The sequence below is a fragment of the Lacerta agilis genome, chromosome 12 (assembly GCF_009819535.1).
Source record: "Lacerta agilis isolate rLacAgi1 chromosome 12, rLacAgi1.pri, whole genome shotgun sequence".
Classification (NCBI taxonomy): domain Eukaryota; kingdom Metazoa; phylum Chordata; class Lepidosauria; order Squamata; family Lacertidae; genus Lacerta; species Lacerta agilis.
The window spans coordinates 46,444,088-46,464,140 of NC_046323.1; the positions used below are offsets into that span (position 1 = coordinate 46,444,088).

The 20,053-nt window shown below is 40.5% G+C and overlaps 2 protein-coding genes across 13 annotated transcripts in view; one reads left to right on the forward strand and one right to left on the reverse strand.

Annotated features, from left to right (window-relative positions):
* The window catches only part of KMT2C (lysine methyltransferase 2C), a 162,220-nt gene that overhangs the window by 26,860 nt on the left and 115,307 nt on the right, over positions 1 to 20,053 (forward strand). For all 12 annotated transcript variants that reach the window (XM_033165512.1, XM_033165515.1, XM_033165514.1 and 9 more), the window contains exons 2-3: positions 13,861 to 13,949; positions 18,742 to 18,880. In XM_033165512.1, coding sequence (XP_033021403.1) covers positions 13,861 to 13,949; positions 18,742 to 18,880 — 228 coding nt within the window. The remainder of the gene's footprint in view (positions 1 to 13,860; positions 13,950 to 18,741; positions 18,881 to 20,053) is intronic.
* LOC117055734 (myosin light polypeptide 6-like) lies at positions 6,501 to 7,007 on the reverse strand. The gene is given in 2 exon segments (XM_033165525.1): positions 6,501 to 6,624; positions 6,627 to 7,007. Coding segments are annotated over 2 exon segments (438 nt in total). The 5' UTR covers positions 6,961 to 7,007; the 3' UTR covers positions 6,501 to 6,520.

The window sequence follows — 20,053 nt, forward strand, 5'->3', positions numbered from 1 at the left end:
CAGACTGGTAGAGCTAGAGGTAAAACAAGCACCGAATGGTATTGACTGGTGGAAAGCAACTTGGTTTTATTCAAAACAAGTTACTCAAACTAAGGAACCAGGTGAGAGGTCAGGAGATAACTTACAGCTCCCTTTTTATCACCTGACAATTGTAGAACTAGATTATGCAATACTGCTTTCTGGCCTGCTGCACTGGTGGCATTTAAGCCTTGTAGATTGCTGTTATACATAAAATATTTTTTATTTTATTTACCACAGTTCTTTCCTTGTCCCCTTAAGCTATCATTACATGCTGTGACCACTTTGGAAACAGAGAGACAGAAACTGGGAAAATAATTCCCAGCATGCATAATGTGGCTGCCAGTTTATTAACTGGAGCAGTGAAGGTAGGATCAACAAATACCACTTCTGCTAAGTTTGGCAGGTGGGCTCTGCTCACATTTTCTGCTAGGATTCAGCATGAGGGGAAATGTAGAAGGGCCTTTGCTTTGATGGGTGGCTGAATCTGGAATGATTTCCCCTTAGAGTTACATAGGGAAATAGTAAAATGAACTTAGTGAATGATTCTTTTGATGGCTTTTAAAAAAGGTGTAAAAGGCAATAATATGAATCTGTATTTCACTGGAGTTTTGAACATTTTTCAGTGGTTATAAAACAGCTCCAAACTGTGACATTAACACATTTTTGAAAATCTTGCAGGGAAATTTTTAGACTTATTTATTAAAATGCATAAATTAAAAACCCAGTCTTTAATATATGTAGATCTACTACTGGATATTGCAAGAGTGTGAAAAGAGAAGTAAATTGTGTGTCCATGTTGTACCTATGTAAACGGAACTTTTAAATCAATTGAACATTCATTAAAATGCCATCAGAAATCTTAAAATATGAAACTGTATCAGGATTAAAAGAGGTACAAATTATTTAATCAAATTTATTGAATTTTAAAATGACAGTGGAGTAGCAATGTACGGTATGCTTCTGTGGGAAGTTATTTAACATTAGGTAAAATCTCCACTTCAAAAAAGTAGTTCGCTGAACTGGCCTAAAAGAAATGTCAGCTACAAAGGAGTCAGACATTGACTAGCCACATTTGCCAGCTGTGTGTAAAAGCTACTTTGGACATAAAGGGATTTCACGTTTATTATGTGGGTGGGATGATGTCAGTTTGGTTGATTATGCCCCTTTCAAGCTGCTGTGATAATTACCTGCTTGTTACTAGAAGTGTCGAGCCCATTTTCAGTACTTGTTTGCTTTTGCTGTCATGCCCTAATTGCTATATAATTTTGTCCCTGCCAATTACTGCCTTGGAGTAAAATTTGGTGTAAAAAAGTTGCAAAAAACGATACCCATGTAGCCTTCATAATTTTGACAGATTTCCCCCCCAGTTATATACCTTTATTTGTAATCTTTTAAGTCCAAAACCTAATTTTAAGCCTACAGAAGCGCCCCACACTTTATGTGGGTGCACACCAACAGTATACTTTATCCTTTCCCCCCCCCATATGGCTGTGAATTAGGGTTAACTAAGTTTAAAATAACCCAGTTTATTGATTGTTGCTAGTAACAAAGCACACTTGCTGAAATCATAAACATACTAGGGCTTGGCAAACTAAACTTTATGCTTCTGGTCAACCATTCAATTACCAGTTCACCTTGACCAAGCCTCTACCTCTCAACTGGTTTCTAAATTATTATTATTATTATTATTATTATTATTATTATTATTATTATTATTAAAGGAGATAACATTTTTATGTTGCATTTGGTGTGAGACTGAATGCATGAAGGATTACAAAGCATGTTGCACATTAAAGTTGCAGTGCTATGCACACTTTCCTGGGAGTAAGCCTAATTGAAGATGATGCAGCTTCTAAGTAAACAGGTATTGGATTACATTGTAAAAGTGTATCAAAGACATCAAGCCACACAACCTTCTTCTGTCCTAGAGGTGTAAGAGCTGGGGGGGGGACCCTTTCTCCCTCCTAGACTTTCCCCTGATTCTTTTAAATGGAAGATTTGGGAACTTGGGGCCGGGGAACTTCTATGAAATTTTCTCTCTTGGAATGTCTAGTGTGAATATTTTTATGAAATACAATTTACAGTAGTGAATAATTCCTTGAAGTTAAAAATGAAGGCTTATATTCAGAACCAGAGATTATTTCAGAAAAGAATGTTGAAAACAGACTATTTCATGTTTAGCTGTCTGGGTCTAGGTTTGGAGTACAGTGCTACTAAATGAACTGTTCTGGCTTTTGCTTTAGTTACATTTAGTTTTAATTCATTCAGTCATTCAGACAAATAACTTCTGACAAGTTTGAAAACTGTTGCTTTAAAGTTGTAACTGCTACCACCTTTTCTGCACCTGCCATATGACCAGCCTTTTAATTGCTTAGATCTGTGAATATGTATAATAAAACTGGTAATTCTTTTAATTGCTAGTACTAATAGTGTACTTCAAGCAGTGATGATATAGTGTGCATGACAATCCCATAATCTGGATAGCTCAGTTGGTTAGATAGTGGTTCTGATAATGCCAAGGTTGCAGATCAACCAGATCACACAAGTGCAGCTACATATTCCTGCATTGCAGGGGGTTGGACTAGATGCTCCTCAGTCCCTTTCAACTATGATTCTACCATTGCCAGAGGAAGGGTGTTTTGTGTTAGCTCCATAGAGTACCATAGTTGAGCTAAACATTTGCACATGCTTTCTATTGTTGCAAATGAGGGACAATTCAACAACCTCTTGAACACTGTCTCAATACCTTTCAGAGAATTAAAGTTTTAGTTCCCCAGATAATTTCACTGTTGTAATGATTTTGTCTTCTACATATAAAGAATAGTAGATGGAGATGCCTGCAGGCACTACAGATTTTTCTTTTCTTTTCCCCAGTTATTACTGAAGAAAATTCATATACCTCAGGCATATGCTAGGGAACACTTTTAGAGCAGCTGGCTGTACTAAAGCCGATGATGGTCTGGAGCAGACAACATTTGCTTTAATAAATGGAATAGGATTTCATTTGGTTCTGAAGTCATTTCTGGAGCAGTGTGATATGTGGATGGTTTAAATTTATGGGTTGTTTCCCTAGCTCTGGGCAAGTATTAAAACTCAAAGAACTTGCATGTTTTGCATCTGTCTCTGCTTACCATTCCTGCATTGTGAGTGTATGGGGCATTAGGGGAGGGGCAGTATCTCTGGTGGGAGACACATTGGGCTCCTTTTGGAGTAGTTTGTCTGCCTTTAGTCCCCTACCCTGCTCTCCCCTCTAACATGTGACCCCTAGAAGCTGACAGCGGCTACATCCTGGGAAACGGGATTGACTGGCTGGCTAAACCAATTGAGGGTAGCCGATGGGTCTCAAACCCTCGGTGAGTCAGGTGAGTTAGGGACTTGTCTGTCCCCTGCATGTAAAGACACGCTCTGGGGCATTGAGCAAACAAGACCAATAGCGAGTCCAATTGTGGGAATACACTTTGTGGGTGCACCTGCACCTGCGGTTGTTTATGTTTATTTTATTATTAATTATGTGCTATTTAATGTATTCCTCCGCAAGAAAGTGAAAGTGAAAGGAGGATCCAGCAGGCGGCTTGCCGCTGAGATCCCTCCGCCGGGACTTTTTGGCTCCAAGTTTAAATTGTTTAATGGTCAGTTAATCTGCTTCCCGCCCTTTTCAAGGGCAGCAACAGTGTTCTGATTGGTAAAAGTATTGATCGATGTTGTTTGTTCTTGTCAATAAAAGGCTGCGGCTCCCCGTGCTGGGTGTGGAACTAAGAGAGAATAAGAGGGAGATAAGTGTGTAGAATTTGGTATAGAAGCTAGCGTGGAAGACGGTGGAACGGACAAGCCCAGAGAGAAGGTTGCGTGGCAATATACAGAGAGAGACAAACAACCCACGCAGGGTCAGCCAAAGCCGTTTTCAAAGAGACCATGGTCAGAGTCTTTATTTCATTTTAGTTTAAATTTTACCGTTTACCAGTTTATTATTTGGCCGTCGTTTTGGCCACCTTTATTTTGGTGCTTTACTTTCTGGAACAACTTAAGAGGTCGCAAGCGCCTGCAGATCCATCTACGAGGCATTCATTCATCCGATCAACTCACTCATCCTTCAGATTCAGCCTGGCGGACAACCTTCTTCATGGCACAGTGTGAGCTGGGCTCCGGAATTACCGTTCGTCCCGTCCGCAGGCTTGGCCGGTGCTCCGTGCAAGGGCGCACGTGAGGCGCTGGCCACAGATCCCCCAGCAACTGGTATCTCGCGTGCAGTTGACCTTGTCCTGTGCGCGGGAGGCTCCAGCCAAAGAATCCCCGCATCCAATGATCAAGAAGGTGGTTTCTGCATGTGCTGTTGTGGGAAATGAGGGGCAGATGGGGCTTGTCAACCTGGGAAGATAGCCCATTTAGGAGAAGGAAAACTCTGATCTAAACCTCCGCAGCCTTGTGGGGTATGTTCAGGAGAAGAAATGGCCAAGAAATAAACCCAGGGTTTCTGTTCCCTTCGGCATGAAGGACAGTGGAGACCATGGTGTCTTTATGATATACAGTATCGTTTGTTTACACACATATACAGTCTGAGCCTACGATTTAGGGGTTCCCAGCATTAACACCCCAAGAGGGTCTTCCTTCTCCCATAGCAACAGCCTTGAATTGAAGCAGAGATCAGGCATGGTTTTGTCTTGCATGCTTTAGCTTGCACCTTGTGTCTGGCACAGAGCCACTTTCCTTGTTACCTTTGTTTTTCTAACTGCTTAGAAAGACAAAGTATACTTAGAGGGTCATTACCTCATCAGGAAGCCAGCCTGGCAATTCCAGGAATTGAATCCATGCTGGATCCAGGAATTAGAAGGGGGCTCAGACATACAGCCTATCCTCCCTTCCAAACTCATAACAATATGTTCATAGCAAATATGTCTATATGCTGTGGTTGAGTGGCACAGGAACTCAAAAGCACCAAACCCCTTTGCCCACAAGGAGTTGCTTATGTACTTCAGTGTAAAGGGCAGGCTTACCGGTACTTTACCATTTTAGCAGGACCATTTACCAAGCTTTTTTTTTTTTCTTGCTATGCCAAATTTGTTAATGAAAGAAAATAATGCAAGCTTGAAAGCTCCAAAGAGCTGTTGGTCTTAGAAGGAAGCTTCAAGAGACTATAGTTTAATGTTATGAGCTACAAGCAGCTTCTGTGTGGTTTAATAAATATAATAGTTCAGAGGCAATTTAAGGAAATTAATGAAGATGGTCTTATTAGTCATGTGCTTTAGGAGCAAGCCCAGTAGACATACCTTTAACTCATTCTATCCCTGACAGAGGAAGCTTAGCAAGGGAATACAAATGGTGTCATATTAATTGCCTTTCCCCTTCATTCAAGAGGAAACTCAAATTTATTTACCGCTTTTAAAATCCAGTTCTAAAGAGCTCAGTGTTGTGTTCAGGAGTTTGTTATTGAGTTCTCCCAACAGCCCTGAGGGACAGATTAAGCTGACTTGCCCAGGGCCATCCAACAGGCTTCATGGCTGAGTGGGGAGATCTGAACCTCTTGTCTCTCCAGTCCATCAGTCTTATCAACTGCACTACGAAGTGTGAATGCACACAAAAGCTCATACCAAGAACAAACTTAGTTGGTCTCTAAGGTGCTACTGAAAGGATTTTTTATTTTTTATTTTGTTTTGCACTCCTCTGTGTAAGCTTTTTATTTTTATTCCATTTTTCCTTCATGGTCAATACATATACGATCTTCGTAATCCTTGCAGTGACCCTGTAAGGCTGCCTAGTTTTGGCCTCCTTGTGTGGTTACCATGAAAGGGTTGCCTTGAACCATTGACTTTCCGGACAATAATTTAAGATGATAACTATTATATTAAGCAGGCAGATTCATGTAACTAGAGAAGTAGTTCTTACCCTTTAATCCTCTACCCCCTACTAAGTATGCAATATTATAATCAAATGCCCCATAAGTCACAGGTTTAAAAAATGCATGTAAAAACAACACGACAGAGGAGGCAACATTTTTATAAAGCTACAGATAAATTTGCTATATGGAATATGAGGTGATGGATTCTGGAAGCTCATACATAGAAGGGAAAAACAAGTTATCAAAAGTGCCAATTTTTGCTTGAGTCTGGTTAACATTTTTTTTTAAAAAGAACCCGTGCCTCCCTTTTCTTTGACAGTGCCCTGGCCCCCCTCGAAATGTTTTGTTAAATGGTTTTTGTTTTGTTTTTTGTTTTTTTGGTAAGACATTTTTGGGAACAGTTTATTAAAGCAACCAAGAGGAAATAAGCTGAACACTTCTGGAAATAAAGTGATGCAAGACAAGCCAGCAGTTTGCTTCCCTGCCCTTCAGGAACACCCTCTTCAGACAAATGTTTTTTCTTCCTTTCCTTAGCCCCTGCCTCAAGGACTAAACCAAGAGGCTGGAGAAAGAGTGAACCTAAAGTGGTATCAGACACAGATAAAAAGGCACAAACATGTTAAGGATAAACTGGAATTGGTTCTCAGGAGAAGCTAGAGGTGATCTTCAGCCGCTTAGAACCATCTGCACCAACTCTTCATAGTTAATGCAGCCATTGCTGTCTTCATGGCTGGCCACAAGCACCTCTACTTCTTCCTCGGTACTTCTTCCACAAGCACATGGCGTATCTCTGCTCCCATGACCGTGCCCTCCTTGTCGAAGACCCTCAGCCCCTCCACATAATCCTTGAAGCAGCCTCGATCCTTGTTCTCGGCAATGGTCTGGATCATGAGCAGGAACTGCTCAAAGCTCAGTGTCTTTGCATTCATTTCATTGCTCTTGGGGTTCCCCAGAACTTTCATGACTTCAGCATTGGTAGGATTCTGGCCCAGGGCTCTCATGACATCGCCACACTGGCTGTACAGGATCTTGCCATCTCCAGTTCTGTCAAAGAGCTGGAAAGCCTCCTTGAACCCAGCGGTCTGATCTTCCGAGAAGTTACACATGATTCCGGCTGCTCGCAGTTCCTCTCGCCTGGCGCTCTGATGCTTCCCTCCTCTTGGTTAAACGTTGTTGACCTAAAATCTGCTGAACTATGTTTGTATTTTCAAATGACCTACCGGTAATGTTCTGTGTGTTTTCTTTCTTTCAGGTGCACTCTAGTTATTTTAGTAGCAGGGATAGTCCTGTCATTAGACAGTGTGAAGTAGATGCTTCAGGCAGCTGATTTTGGAATTTATGAAAGGGTAGCATATTGACAGATATGTAATGTAAATTTAGGTTGTCAGGGAGGGGTGGAAGTACTTGTAGTATTTGTGTGTGTGCCTCAGGTGCCGAGGTAACTTGATCAGCCTTGGATCAGTGTATCTTCATGTCATCCAACAATCTCAAGGCCCAAGTAGGTTGGTATCAGCAGAGGTGTCTTCTCGGGTACCGGTACCTAGGTCCCAAGTCATATTGGGCTTTAGATATCAGCATATGCCAACCTTAAATTGGTGATGGTCACATATAAATGTATAGCAATAGAAGAATTGGCATTAATTCTCTGAGTAACATAAAATGTTAAGTATATTCAAAAAGTAAATTTATTCATATTAGCAATCCCCCCCTCATAATATTTGGAGTTTAGGTGGAGCACAAACTCAGAAGTTGGTGTTAGGTGCAGAATTCAGCATTCTGAGTCTCAGTGCCTTATGGCAATGGCAATAAGCTTAAAACCATGTGCAATGCCTAGTGAAATAACAGATGATGGAGAAGGTTTTGTGTAGACTATCTAGGGCTGGGGACAAGACACAACTCATTGCCTATTTCCATGATTAGCAGGATCAGAATGAATTGCAGCACGTGCTTTGTTGTTGTTCAGTCGTCCAGTCGTGTCCGACTCTTCGTGACCCCATGGACCAGAGCACGGCAGGCATGCCTATCCTTCACTGCCTCTCGCAGTTTGGCCAAACTCATGTTAGTAGCTTCGAGAACACTGTCCAACCATCTCATCCTCTGTCGTCCCCTTCTCCTTGTGCCCTCCATCTTTTTCAACATCAGGGTCTTTTCTAAGCATGTGCTTAGTTTCTAATAATGTATGCAAGTTGTTAAATTCAGTTTTCTTGACGAACTTGGCCTATTGTTTATATTTGATGAATAGTGATATTATAAGCCCAGTTTAACTACTAGATTCTTGTGGTATGTTCCTTAACATTGTAATGAACAATCCTGTAAGGTGCTCACTTTTTATATAGCCCCTATTGAGGTCATTAAAGGCTGGGGAAGATATGGTGGTGGGTATGGATGTGTCATTTAAATGAGTGTTGGTCAAAAATTGAGTGGTTTTTCCTCCTTCTGGTTTCTCCCCCATCCTTTGTGACCATGTTGTTGTTGTTCAGTCGTTTAGTCGTGTCCGACTCTTCGTGACCCCATGGACCAGAGCACGCCAGGCACTCCTGTCTTCCATTGCTTCCCGCAGTTTGGTCAGACTCATGTTGGTAGCTTCGAGAACACTGTCCAACCATCTTGTCCTTTGTCGTCCCCTTCTCCTCTTGTGACCATAGTTGCCATGTTAACAAGCCATCAGCCCATGTGGTACTGTTGCTGAATGAAAGGTTGGTTCATAATATAACACAAATCAGAAGGAACCACCTGGCATGAATTGCTGAAAGTTGGGTGGATGGCTGGAAGGTGTCTATTTGCCTTGGTTGCATCCACCTGAATTCTTAATGCAGCACAACACTGCAATAATCTAAAGTCTCCTTTCCAGACTTCCTGCCTGGGAGCCAAATTTGAATGTTTCTACTTAGTGTTGGACAGTAAGACAGATTAGGGACTCTTGTTGATTTACCACTCACCGCACTCTTCAGCAGTCTTCCCGCCTGGAGCAGACAGAGGTTATCTCTGGGCTAGTGTTGAGGATCCCCAGGATGTTGCCAAGGCTGCTTTGTCAGGATTTTATGGCCACCAGGACAAATGACAACGATTTGCCCCAGCATATCCTTGGCCTAATTTGAAGAGTGAGGAACTTCATTCATGGAGGCCAAATGCAGCCCTCCAGGCTTCTGTGTCTGTCCTGGGGCAAGATGGGGTGGGGCTTACTGGTAATGGGGCTATAAGAATGTAGAGCTCTGATGTTGCTTCAGCAAGAAACAAACAGGGTGAGCTGTGTGTAGTAGCAGCTTCTAAAGAACTGTCCAGAGAGGCTTTCCTGACAGTACCCTATCTCTCACTTAAAACAGGTAAAAACTGTTTTTATCTGCCCAGGCCTTCAAAGCTTAAGAGATTTGGATTTTTAGCATGAAATCTTCTCCATCTCCTTTTTATACTAGTTTTAACTGCCTTCTGTTATTTGTTATCCTGATTTTGGTATATTTTATGCTTTTATTTATAAACTGCTCTGAGAGCACAGCAGAAGAATAGTCAAATTGTGCTTATAATAAATAAACAATATTTCTACATGTTGAACATAATTCTGATTCCAGCTTTCAGAGCAACTTTTTAATGCCTCTCCTTTCTAAAAAAAACCTGTATTGCTTTATATTGTAGAACTGTATACTATTTATTCAGATTGCTTTATATACTAAAACCCAATTAAATTAAAGTATAAATATATTCTTCCAACTTCTATTTTGTAATTTCCCCCCGATGGAGCTATTTTAAACCTGTGCAGTAGTTGGAAGGTCTTTTGTAGTACAGTAAATGCAAAAGAAGAAAATTGCATGAAAACACCAGATGTGGGTATGTTCTCTATTGAAAAGAAGTAATTATATTCAATTAGTTCAAACCTGTGATTTTGCTAATGTTAAATGCATTGCTTGAAATGTGTTTGGGGGAGGGGGACACAGTTGAGAAATCACCAGTGTGGCACATTTAAAAGGTCTGCATTTGTATATGTGTGTGTGTGCCATTCTTTGCATACTAATATATGCACTGTAGGATGTAAATACAAAAGTTTACATAACCTGTGAAATAAACAGAAGGAAAATATTTTAATCTAATTGCCTAAAGGTTTTCTATAGGAGGTGAGAATTTTGAAGTAATTTGGTATTAGATGTGCTTTAAAAGTACCATTTTAATCGTTGTGCCTTCTTACTCTAGTAAAACAAGTATGCAGATGCTGTGATTAGAAGCAATATGTAACCTCTCCTCTACATTACTTTTTGAAGATTTTAGCTATTAGACCACACTTGACTACCCTTCCCATGCAATAAGAGCAAAACAGGCTTTCATAAATGTTGCTATTTCTAGGGTATACTCCTTGTTCAAGTGGGATGAGCATGACATAATTTTTCACCTGCTTACATTAATTTTCTTTTGTCTTTGTCCATGTAGAATTATACCCTCAGAAATAAAATATGACCCAAAAGTTTATTTGAGTAGAAACACAATATAATATTGATAGTAAAAGAAGAGAAAGCAATCATGTATGCAAATGCAGGGACAGAAGCTTACATGTGCAAAGAAAAGAAACTCGCAGTGTATATCTAATCTATATATATAAAATGCAAGTGTCTCTGCGTTCAGTCCGTGTGTCTCTGGGTTTGCGCTACTGCGCATGTGCCCCAGGGACACAAGGATTGGAGCAGAGAGATCGGGGCGCGAGCAGCGTCGGCAGTTCAAGCGGGGCAGTTGAATCCGAACGCCGGCGCTGCAGAGGAGGAGGGGAGGCCGATGAAGGAGGCCACGCTGCTGCTGCTGCCGCTACGAGAGCCCCGAGGTCTAGCGGCCCAGAGCAGCCCGCCCCGCGGAGCGCCGACACTCCGGAGGCCCCCGCTCGCTCGCAACCTCCGCTTCCACACACCCCCGCTTCCCTCCTTGGTCCGCTCTTGCAGGCCGCGGCCTCTCCTCTGCCGGAGCCTGGGAGTCGCCCTCCCCCCGCCGCCATTGTGCAGCGCGCCAGACGCAGAGGGAGGGAGGGAGAAACGGGACGTGGCTGCGGTGGCTCCTTTTTTTCTGCCCCGATGAAGCGCGCTTAGGAAGTGGCCCGGTGTCTCCCCCTCGGTGGCGGCGGAGCGCGTCACCTGCAGCACCGAGGGCTCCGGCGCCGCCGTCCATGCGGGGCACTTGCAGCGGCCACGGCCGAGAGAGGCGGCGAGAAGGCGGCGGCAGCGTCTCGCTCCTCTCAGGGCTGAGCAAATGAATGGCAGCGGGAGGGGAAAGACGGAGGCGGCCACCATGACGGGCTGCCCCGCCCCGCGCGGAGCTGGAGCTGCCGGGAGCCAGGAAGGCTGTCACCTGCCGAACTTTGCTGCAGCCCCCTCTGAAGCCCGGACTGGCGGAGGAGCAGGAGGAGGCAGCAGCATGGAGAACAGCCCGCCGGTTTTCGATAAAAGCTCAAAAGAGAAAGCCGATAGACAGAGGAGAGGAAATAAGAGTTTTAAATCTCCTGCACTTTAGAGAGAGAGATGTGATTACTTACACACGATGCAGCAGTGAGAGATTCAGAAGCAGACAAAAACTACCAGCTAGACATAAAGACAGGCTTTCTGCAGTGTACCTGGGGATTTTGCGTGCTCGCCCTGCCCAGGCACCTCCGCGGACCTGCCGGCTTCACCAGGGGCGCTTGCTTGGGAGGAAGCGCCTCAGCGCGACTTACTCCCAGGCAAGCGCGCCCGGCGGCAGGATCCCTCCACGTGCTTCCCTCTCCTGCCCTTCTCGCTCTGCCCGTTCAACCCCTCCCCACCTTCATTTCCCCCTCAACGTTATTTATGTTTTCATTGCCTCTTTAACGCCTGGGGGGGTGCCTGCTTCACCTCTCCTTAAGACATCCGTTCCCAGAAACGGGGTCCCTGAAACAGATGACCCAACTCCCCCCCCCAAAAAACCCAGATGGTATTTTGTTGTTTTGTTACTATTTGCTGCTTTATAAAGGTAGGTGGGCTTCCCCGCCCTGCCTTATCTGGGGAAACCCCAGCCAGATGGGCGGGGTATAAATAAAATAATAATAATAATAATTTTATCATCATCATCATCTGCCCCCTTCGATTACCTCTGTATAACCACCTCTTTTTATTTCGGCTTTCCCCACTTTATTTGCACCCCACTCCCAAGACCCCAGTTCCCTTTCCATTCCTGCCTCACCACCCCATTACCTTTAATGTTACCTGCCTTACAGCTCCTGCCTGATATACCTAGGCTCCCCTAGGAAAACAGCAGAATAGAAATTTATATATAGGTAAAGGTAAAGGTAACCCTGACCGTTAGGCCCAGTCGTGGACAACTCGGGTTGCGCGCTCATCTCGCTCTATAGGCCGAGGGAGCTGCGTTTGTCCGCAGACAGCTTCCGGATCATGTGGCCGGCATGACCACATATGTTCTAGCGCCCGTTATTTTAACGGGCTGAAACCACTAGTATGGTATAATTAGATTCAATTTCTCAAGTGTGCTACTTCTATGGGTTGATTGTGTACATTCTTTTGAGCATAATTATGGCAATTACAAAGATTTCATTGAGTTCAGTTTTATTCTTTTTATTACTTTTACATAGCTGTGTAGTGTTGTAAATCTGAAAAGTTGTGAACCTGACCTGGCAGCATTTTAAACTTCAGCTCCTGTTAGTATATGACCCAATAAAATAAAACTCCTTTTCTTGTCTCTCACATCACCCTCCTTTCTTAATTCCGACAGCTACTTTACTACTCCTTTTAAAACTTCTCTTTCACTGTGGCTAGCACCACCCTTCTGCTGTGTTTTGTTTAGCATGATTCTTTTGGCAGCCAGATTATCATAATTTTGGAAATTCTGTCATCCTAGATTATCCTGAAATTATATATCCTAGATTATATCTGAAAAATCTGCACAATTTTTAAATTCTCATGTAATGTTAATCCAATTTCCTATTGTGTGCTGCAAAATCAGTATATCAGATTCTTCTGTTGTGATGATAATTGGGTTACATTTTCAAAGATGATGGCATGCTTTGTCAAAACCCATTATTTGTGGTGTGGCGTTTGATTTAAATTATTTTTAATTTAAATTATATATTTAATTTATAATATATATTTAATTTAAATTATATATGAGTGTGAGAAATAGGGTTATTGAATGTTACACTGAAATATTTTATTGTGGCCAGTTAGTTGGGTAGGAGTGCTTTTAAGATTACTATCACTTCTGCCCACTTGCTGAGTAGTTTTTTTATTGACTATAAATTTGAGTTTTAATATGCCTGAGGAAAGGTGATTTGATGTGTATGTTGTATTATAATCGGCATAATTTTACATCAGGCAATCCTCCTGTATATGAGAGAGAAGGGGGAATGGAATCATTTTTTTAAAACGATACTATATAATTAATTGGATTTAAAATATTTTTCAAAAAACTGCTGCTCAACTAATCTCAGCACATTTTTAGTCAATTCAAAAGTTGTGTAATCTATTTATTGATTTAAATTTTGCAGTTCTTTTGTAATCTTCCAAATAATATTATCTGAAGAACTGCACTGCTAATTAGTTGCTTGCAAGTGTGCTTTGGATGTAAAGTTTCATGAGCAACTGCTTCCTTCTCTCTCAGATGGCAAACTACTTTTGAAACAAAGGAGACTTTCAAAAACAGTCTTTGATAAAAGGGATGTGACTACAGTTTAAACAGAGAGAGAGAGAGAGAAAGGATATTGACTCTATGAACCAAACACTTTCAGCATTCCTAAAGTAGCTCTTTGGACCCAGCCTATGTGTTTTTGATCTGAAACTTTCAATTGTAATAGAAACTGCAATGACCAGGTATGAGCAGATGGATTGAGTGGTACAGCCTTTTTCCTAGTAGCATATTCTATCTATCAGTACTATTAAAATTGATATTTGGCTTTTAACATTTATAAATATCTGCTAATTTAATATTTAACCATTCAGTTGATTTTCTTTGTACTGTAGTTTTGTATTATTTTTTAATCTATATTATAAACAATCTCTTATATTTCACAGGCCTCGAAGTAGAGGAAAACCTGCAGTGGAGGATGAAGACAGCATGGATGGTTTGGAGGCAGCAGAAACAGAAAACACTGTGGAAACTGGTAAAGGCACATGTAGTAGCAATGCTTTCATAAATTTTGGGAATATGGGCTGCTTTCCTAGCATATATCCACATGTAAGGAAAAACAGATAAAGAAAATGCAAGTTGAAAATGTATCTTTTTTTAAAAAAAAATGTTTTTAAAAGAAAAGTGTAGTTTGAGAAGCATGAATTTATTGAAGGGTGCTAGCAGTTGTTGAAAGTAATAGTTAAAGCTTATTCAATACACTTATCTCTATGGAAAAAGAACACAAAAGATTGAAGAAAACAGACATAGAATGTTTTTAAATGGTTTAAAACCAAAGTGGAAAATTAGAAAATGGAAGAAAGGACAGGTTATTAAGACTACATTTGTACCTCACTACAAATGTAAATTTATTTTCAGTCTCTTCCACCTCCAGCATCCTGGATACTGATTTATTTATTTATTTTGTCCTTCAGTGCAACCCTACATTTGACAATGTGCTTGTGCAGAACAGAATCTAGGAAGATATTTCAATATAGGCAAAAGCCAAGGCAACTGTCTCTTTGCTTCTAAATGATGATATATCAGAGGAACCTGAGTGCCATTCAGATAATGTTGTTGGATTCCATGCCCCTGTCATACATTATAGAGGGCATGAACCCTCAAGTATTCTTCATGTCCATTTCTTTCCTAACTGCTGCTAACTAGCAGGAATGCCTGGCTTTGGAACACTTGGAAGAAGTTTTTAATTTTCTTCTCTTTTGCTTAATTAGTGTTGCTCAGTAAAGTGAGTTTGTGAAGTGGCTTTTACATTCATTAGTTTGCACTGCCTCATTTTTCTTTCCAGTTTTGCAATAATGGGACCAAGATTCAAGGGATGTATTCACTCGAAGGAAAGGATCACATCCCATGCTGTCACTTCTGCCTATGAGAGTTGCATATTGGTGAAATGTTTGAAGTCTGTTGAGTCACAAGCAGGGATTTTGCCTGCTTATGCTTGTTTTGGGGGGGATTAAAATGCAACCACTGATCCTGGGAGACTTCAATATTCATGGATTCTGCCATGTCTGGATTGGTTCAGGCTTCATGGCTGCCCTGAGGCTGTTGCACCTGACACATACTGCAGGTTATACTCTTGCTCTGTTTTTGCTGCAGAGGGGTCTAGGAAGGATCTGGTAGTAGGGGATGAGTATCACCCAATTGTCATGGACAGATCACTCTCTGGTGAGGTTTGCATTGGCTGTGACTGACTCCAAGCTGCTGTGCTGAAATTTAAGGTCCAAAACTAAAGCAGGGAATATACACAATTAATAAGATGTATGATAGACAGAATTTCAATAGGTGAAGCTTTCCCCATAATTGAATGTTCATCGTAGAATAGGTTTTTCCTGTTTCTTTTGTGCCAGACACAAAGCTATTAAAGGCACAAGACATCATTAACTTTGTCCTTGTCCCTGTACTTCTCACTGCAAGCTGGTTCTGTTGGAAGAGAGTAAATCTCCTCAGGAATTATGGGAAGATACAGGAAATGCCTCACTTAGCAACAGTGATTAAGTAAGTAAGTGACCTTAGCAATAGCAGCTCCTCCATGTCTGCCTAATAAGTCTTAGAATGTTGCTTCCATGTCTGATTGACTTGCATTTCTAAGTGAGGAGGCTTGTGGAACCTCCCAAGGCAATGACTTCCAATTCTAGGCACTGCTGCAGAAAGATCCTGTTCCAGCTTCCTCTTTCTTATCAGGAAGCATGCCTAAGAGTAGCTCAGTAACAATCTTCAGAAGTATGCTGTTCCATTCACTTTTTGGTTTTCAAAATAAAGTTAGATTTTTACCCCCTAGGAAATATCAGTCTGGTGTAACACAATAGTTAAAACTGATTACTCATAATGATCCTTCCAATTAAAAGCTTTTGAAGTTATTTAAAGGTTTTGTTCTCTTGAGACTACATTAAAATGCTTATGCTAGCTATTTGAAGCAGTTTACAAAACAGAGGCAAGAAAAAGTAAAGTAGTTTTTACTTTTAAAGTGGATATTTTCAACAAAATTCTATTTGAAGAATTGGCTGTTGCAAATTCAATAGAAATTGAATTTTATAATTTAATCCTTTAATCCATGCCTTTCTCTTCAAATCCTCATAAACCACTTAACTCTTCTTTATGGTCATTAATCCTTCCTGTTGGTCTCCTCTATACTTTTTGAGACTGTTATAACTAACAAGATCTGTAAACTGAGAACATCTTATGCATCAGATTAGTGTTGCCTTTGAATGTTATAGGAAAGCACCTTATGATAAATCCATCAAGATTAAAGTAATTCCATTTGCAGCATCCATCAGTATTCTTCACTACAATGAATGGTCTATTTTGTCAACCAAAATCATTTAATCATCCCCCCACAGCATATAAATACCCAGTTTCAGTGTCTGAATACAGATGATACAAAATTAGTTGAAAGAGGTAAAACCATATATCTGATAAGTATATGACAATGGTCAATACAGTATTCTCTTAACCAGTTGTATTCTTATTTGTCTTATACTCAACTATAAAATCTGTTTTTCTGATATTGAGTAGTATTCCATTGGTGACTGTCTGCTGACAGAGGGAATCCACTGGTAGAATGGGGAGAGAGGTAATTTTTAGTGATACCTGCTTCCTACATTGCCATGAAGACCTTCTATATCTGCTCTTGCGGGTGGTAGGTCCTCTGGAGCAGATTTAGGTGGTTGCAGAAAGTTAGGGTTTAGGTACATGCAAAGTGGAGAAAAAGAGAGCAAACATTTGCTTCCTCTCAATAGGTTTATGAGGTAGGAAATATTGTTGACTGGATGTGTTCAATACAACTATAGTGAAATCTTCAGAATGGTGATGATTTGCCTTCCATCAGCTGTCACCCGCCATTGGCTATCTTCCATTGCTTTGTCTATCGTAGCCTTCACGCTAATCAGATAAAAAAATCAATCTTTTAAAAGCTAAACTAAAGACTTGAACATCAAGTCAGTCACTGTAACAGATGGACATCTTGTGTGATCATTGAGCCATTCAAGGGGTTGTCATTTTTTCCCATGGAATATCTCAATGAAATTTCATTGAGTTTCCTGTGGTTGTACTTCAACCATATTGTATGCTGCCTGACTGTAGTATCTAGTATTTTATTTATGTCTTAAGTGGAGCTCTTCAGCCTCATTTCTGGGATGACTTTGAATTGATTGCTCATGAGTCTCAGGCTGCTTTCATCCTCCTAAGACACATAATATTCAGATCAATCCACAAAGCCTTGCCATTGGACCAGAATTATTTAGATCTTCATAGGAAGATGTTTTCTTACTATAGAATTTGCATATTTCCTTTGCTTACTTGAGGACTAGTAAATATATTACACTTTATTTTTGTTAACTTGCTCCTCTGGTTTATTTATTTGGTTGCAGAAGACCTAATCTGAAACCTTTTCTGGAAAGGTGGTATTGCAATCACACAGGACATAAATTTATTTTAATTAACTGCCATCAAATAAATTGTTTAACACCAAAGGTTTCATATATCTAGTAATGTTATGCCTTTCAAGAGTTTGAAACATGTTTTTGGATCAGTTGAAACTAACCGTTCTCCTCTATGCTTTAATGCATTTGTTATCAGTAATAATATGGCAGTTGGTTTCCTCCCCCCTCCTCTGAAATGTCATATTATAACCTATGCTTTATAACATGTGTATGTTGAATTTTAAATTATACCATGTTATTAGCTGCAGTACTTTATAGCAATCTATAGTTTGTCTGTGTACTGTATTCCAATTTGATTTTACTTTTCACTACCGGGTAATTAGACTTGGTCCTGCAGTGTGCCTAGGCTTGCTGTTGTTGCAGACAGCAGAAATCCTATGGAGGAAAAGACCTGAATGCTGTGGTCTATTGCATATTATTCAGTGTGTTAATTATTTCCTCACTTCATTTGCATATGCCCAATAGTTGGGGGGGGAGATGATTTAATGAAAGATGGAACTATAATAGTCCCTATGCAAAACATCTCTTAACACTACAATTGAAATAATGATGTAAAATTTAAAACATCACAAAATCTGTGGTGTGAAACTTTAACATGAAGCCCTTCAACCTTTAAAAGTTGAGCAGCAAATTTGGGATATTGATGAAGTAAGGAAAATGAAATTAAAAGTTGCTTTATCACTATTTGTGTTTCAGTACCAAAACTAACTTTAGAAGAACTTGTGGACATAGAAATGTTAAATATGAACTTATAGCTTTCTTTTGTAACATTTAAAAAGTTGCAGACAAAATTATTTTGAAGTAGTTTTTTATGCTTTTGAAACAGTATCTCTATGGGTCTAGTTTATTAATTTTGTGGCCCTTGTCAGTAATAGTCATAACTAAATGGTGACATTTACGTTTTTAAAACTGTCATTATAAATGATTTAAAAATTTAAACACATTGTTATAGGCATAGGCATAGAATTTAAGTACAGTGATACCTCTACTTACGAACGAGATCTGTTTTGGGGTGCGGTTCACACCCCGAAAAGCCCGCAAGTAGAGAAACGCTACTGCGCGTGCGCGAAGCACGATAGAGCGCTTTTGCGCATGCGCGCGCAGTGAACCCAAAAGTAAGCACTTCCAGGTTTGCTGCATTCGTAACCTGAAAAGCCACAACATGAAGCTAACGTAACACGAGGTATGACTGTATCAATAAAAACAGAGGGTAGCATATGTTTTTGAATACAAACAGAAAAACAGATTATGTGCATAGGACAATGCTGTGCCAGATTCTCCTAACACTTAAAAGTATGATCTTTAATCAGCTTACTCTCTTTTGTCAAACAGAAATCAAGGAACAATCTGCAGAGGAGGATGCCCAAACTGAAGTGCATGGTGACAAGAAGCTAACGCCAGTTCTTCAGCGCTCAGTGTCTGTGGAATCTGCAAGCTCCATTGCCTCTGTTGGTGTTGAAGCAAAAACCAGGTTAGAAAGAGAAACAGGCAGATGCTGAGTCAGTCGTGGGGGAAGGGCTGGGAACTGAAGAATGAATGTTGTCATGTATCAACCAACTTCAGTGGGTGTTATCAATGTTGTAAGTTATTGATGCAGCAGATTAAAATACTCTGGAAAATTTGTGTGTGGATTTAATAAAACAAAATGCAAATCCTTTATTTTAAGAATATTGGAAGCTGCCTTATATCAGAGCCAATTTTCTTTCCATCTAGCCCAGAATTGTCTACTCTGACTAGCAGCATCATTTCCTTCTTGTTGCAAGCCTAATTCTGCTTCATTACAATCATATAAATTAATGCTGAGTATTAAAACACACACTCGCTATTTGCCATTTATCTGTTTACACTTCGGTTGCAACTATACCAGTAATGGAGTGAGTTGTCCCGAAAAGTGCATGCACATCTTGACTCTCAATAGAAATTCAGCTATCCGTCAGTCATTTGGAAAATTGCCATAGCAGTTAACCTGATGGCAGTGCTTCACAGTGTAGGAAATGTAAATATCTGAGGGTGTTAGATGCATTTAAATACAATAACTGCACTTGGACGAAGATTAATTGGACATTTTTCAAATGTGGACATTTGTTCCTTTATCTTCCTGCGTGGCCACATGAGAATAGGAAATTTGAGAATTTGAGTTACGTTATGTGATAGAGTGGTGCAAATAGGCAGATATTGACTATTCAGTGGGTTTTCAACACTGTATTAAGAGGAGGAAAGATTTCGTATTTTGTGGTTTTAATAATCTAATTTTATGTTGTGAACCACCATGAGATCTACGGATGAAAGGCAGTATACAAATTTTAACAACAACAACAACAAATTACTGTACTGCGGTGCCTTTTGATCAAGCTCCATTTCCTGAGGCTACTAATGTTGGTTTTTATCTTATTTGAATACAGTCATACCTTGGTACTCGTACCCCTTGGTACTTGTACGTTTTGGCTCCCAAATGCTGCAAACCCGGAAATGAGTGTTCCAGTTTGCAAACATTTTTTGGAAGCTGAACTTCTGTGGCTTCCAACTGAATGCAGGAAGCTCCTGCAGCCAATTGAAAGCCGTGCCTTGGTTTTCAAAAGTCGAACAGACTTCCGGAACGGATTACGTTCGAGAACCAAGGTACGACTGTACTGTATATAAAATG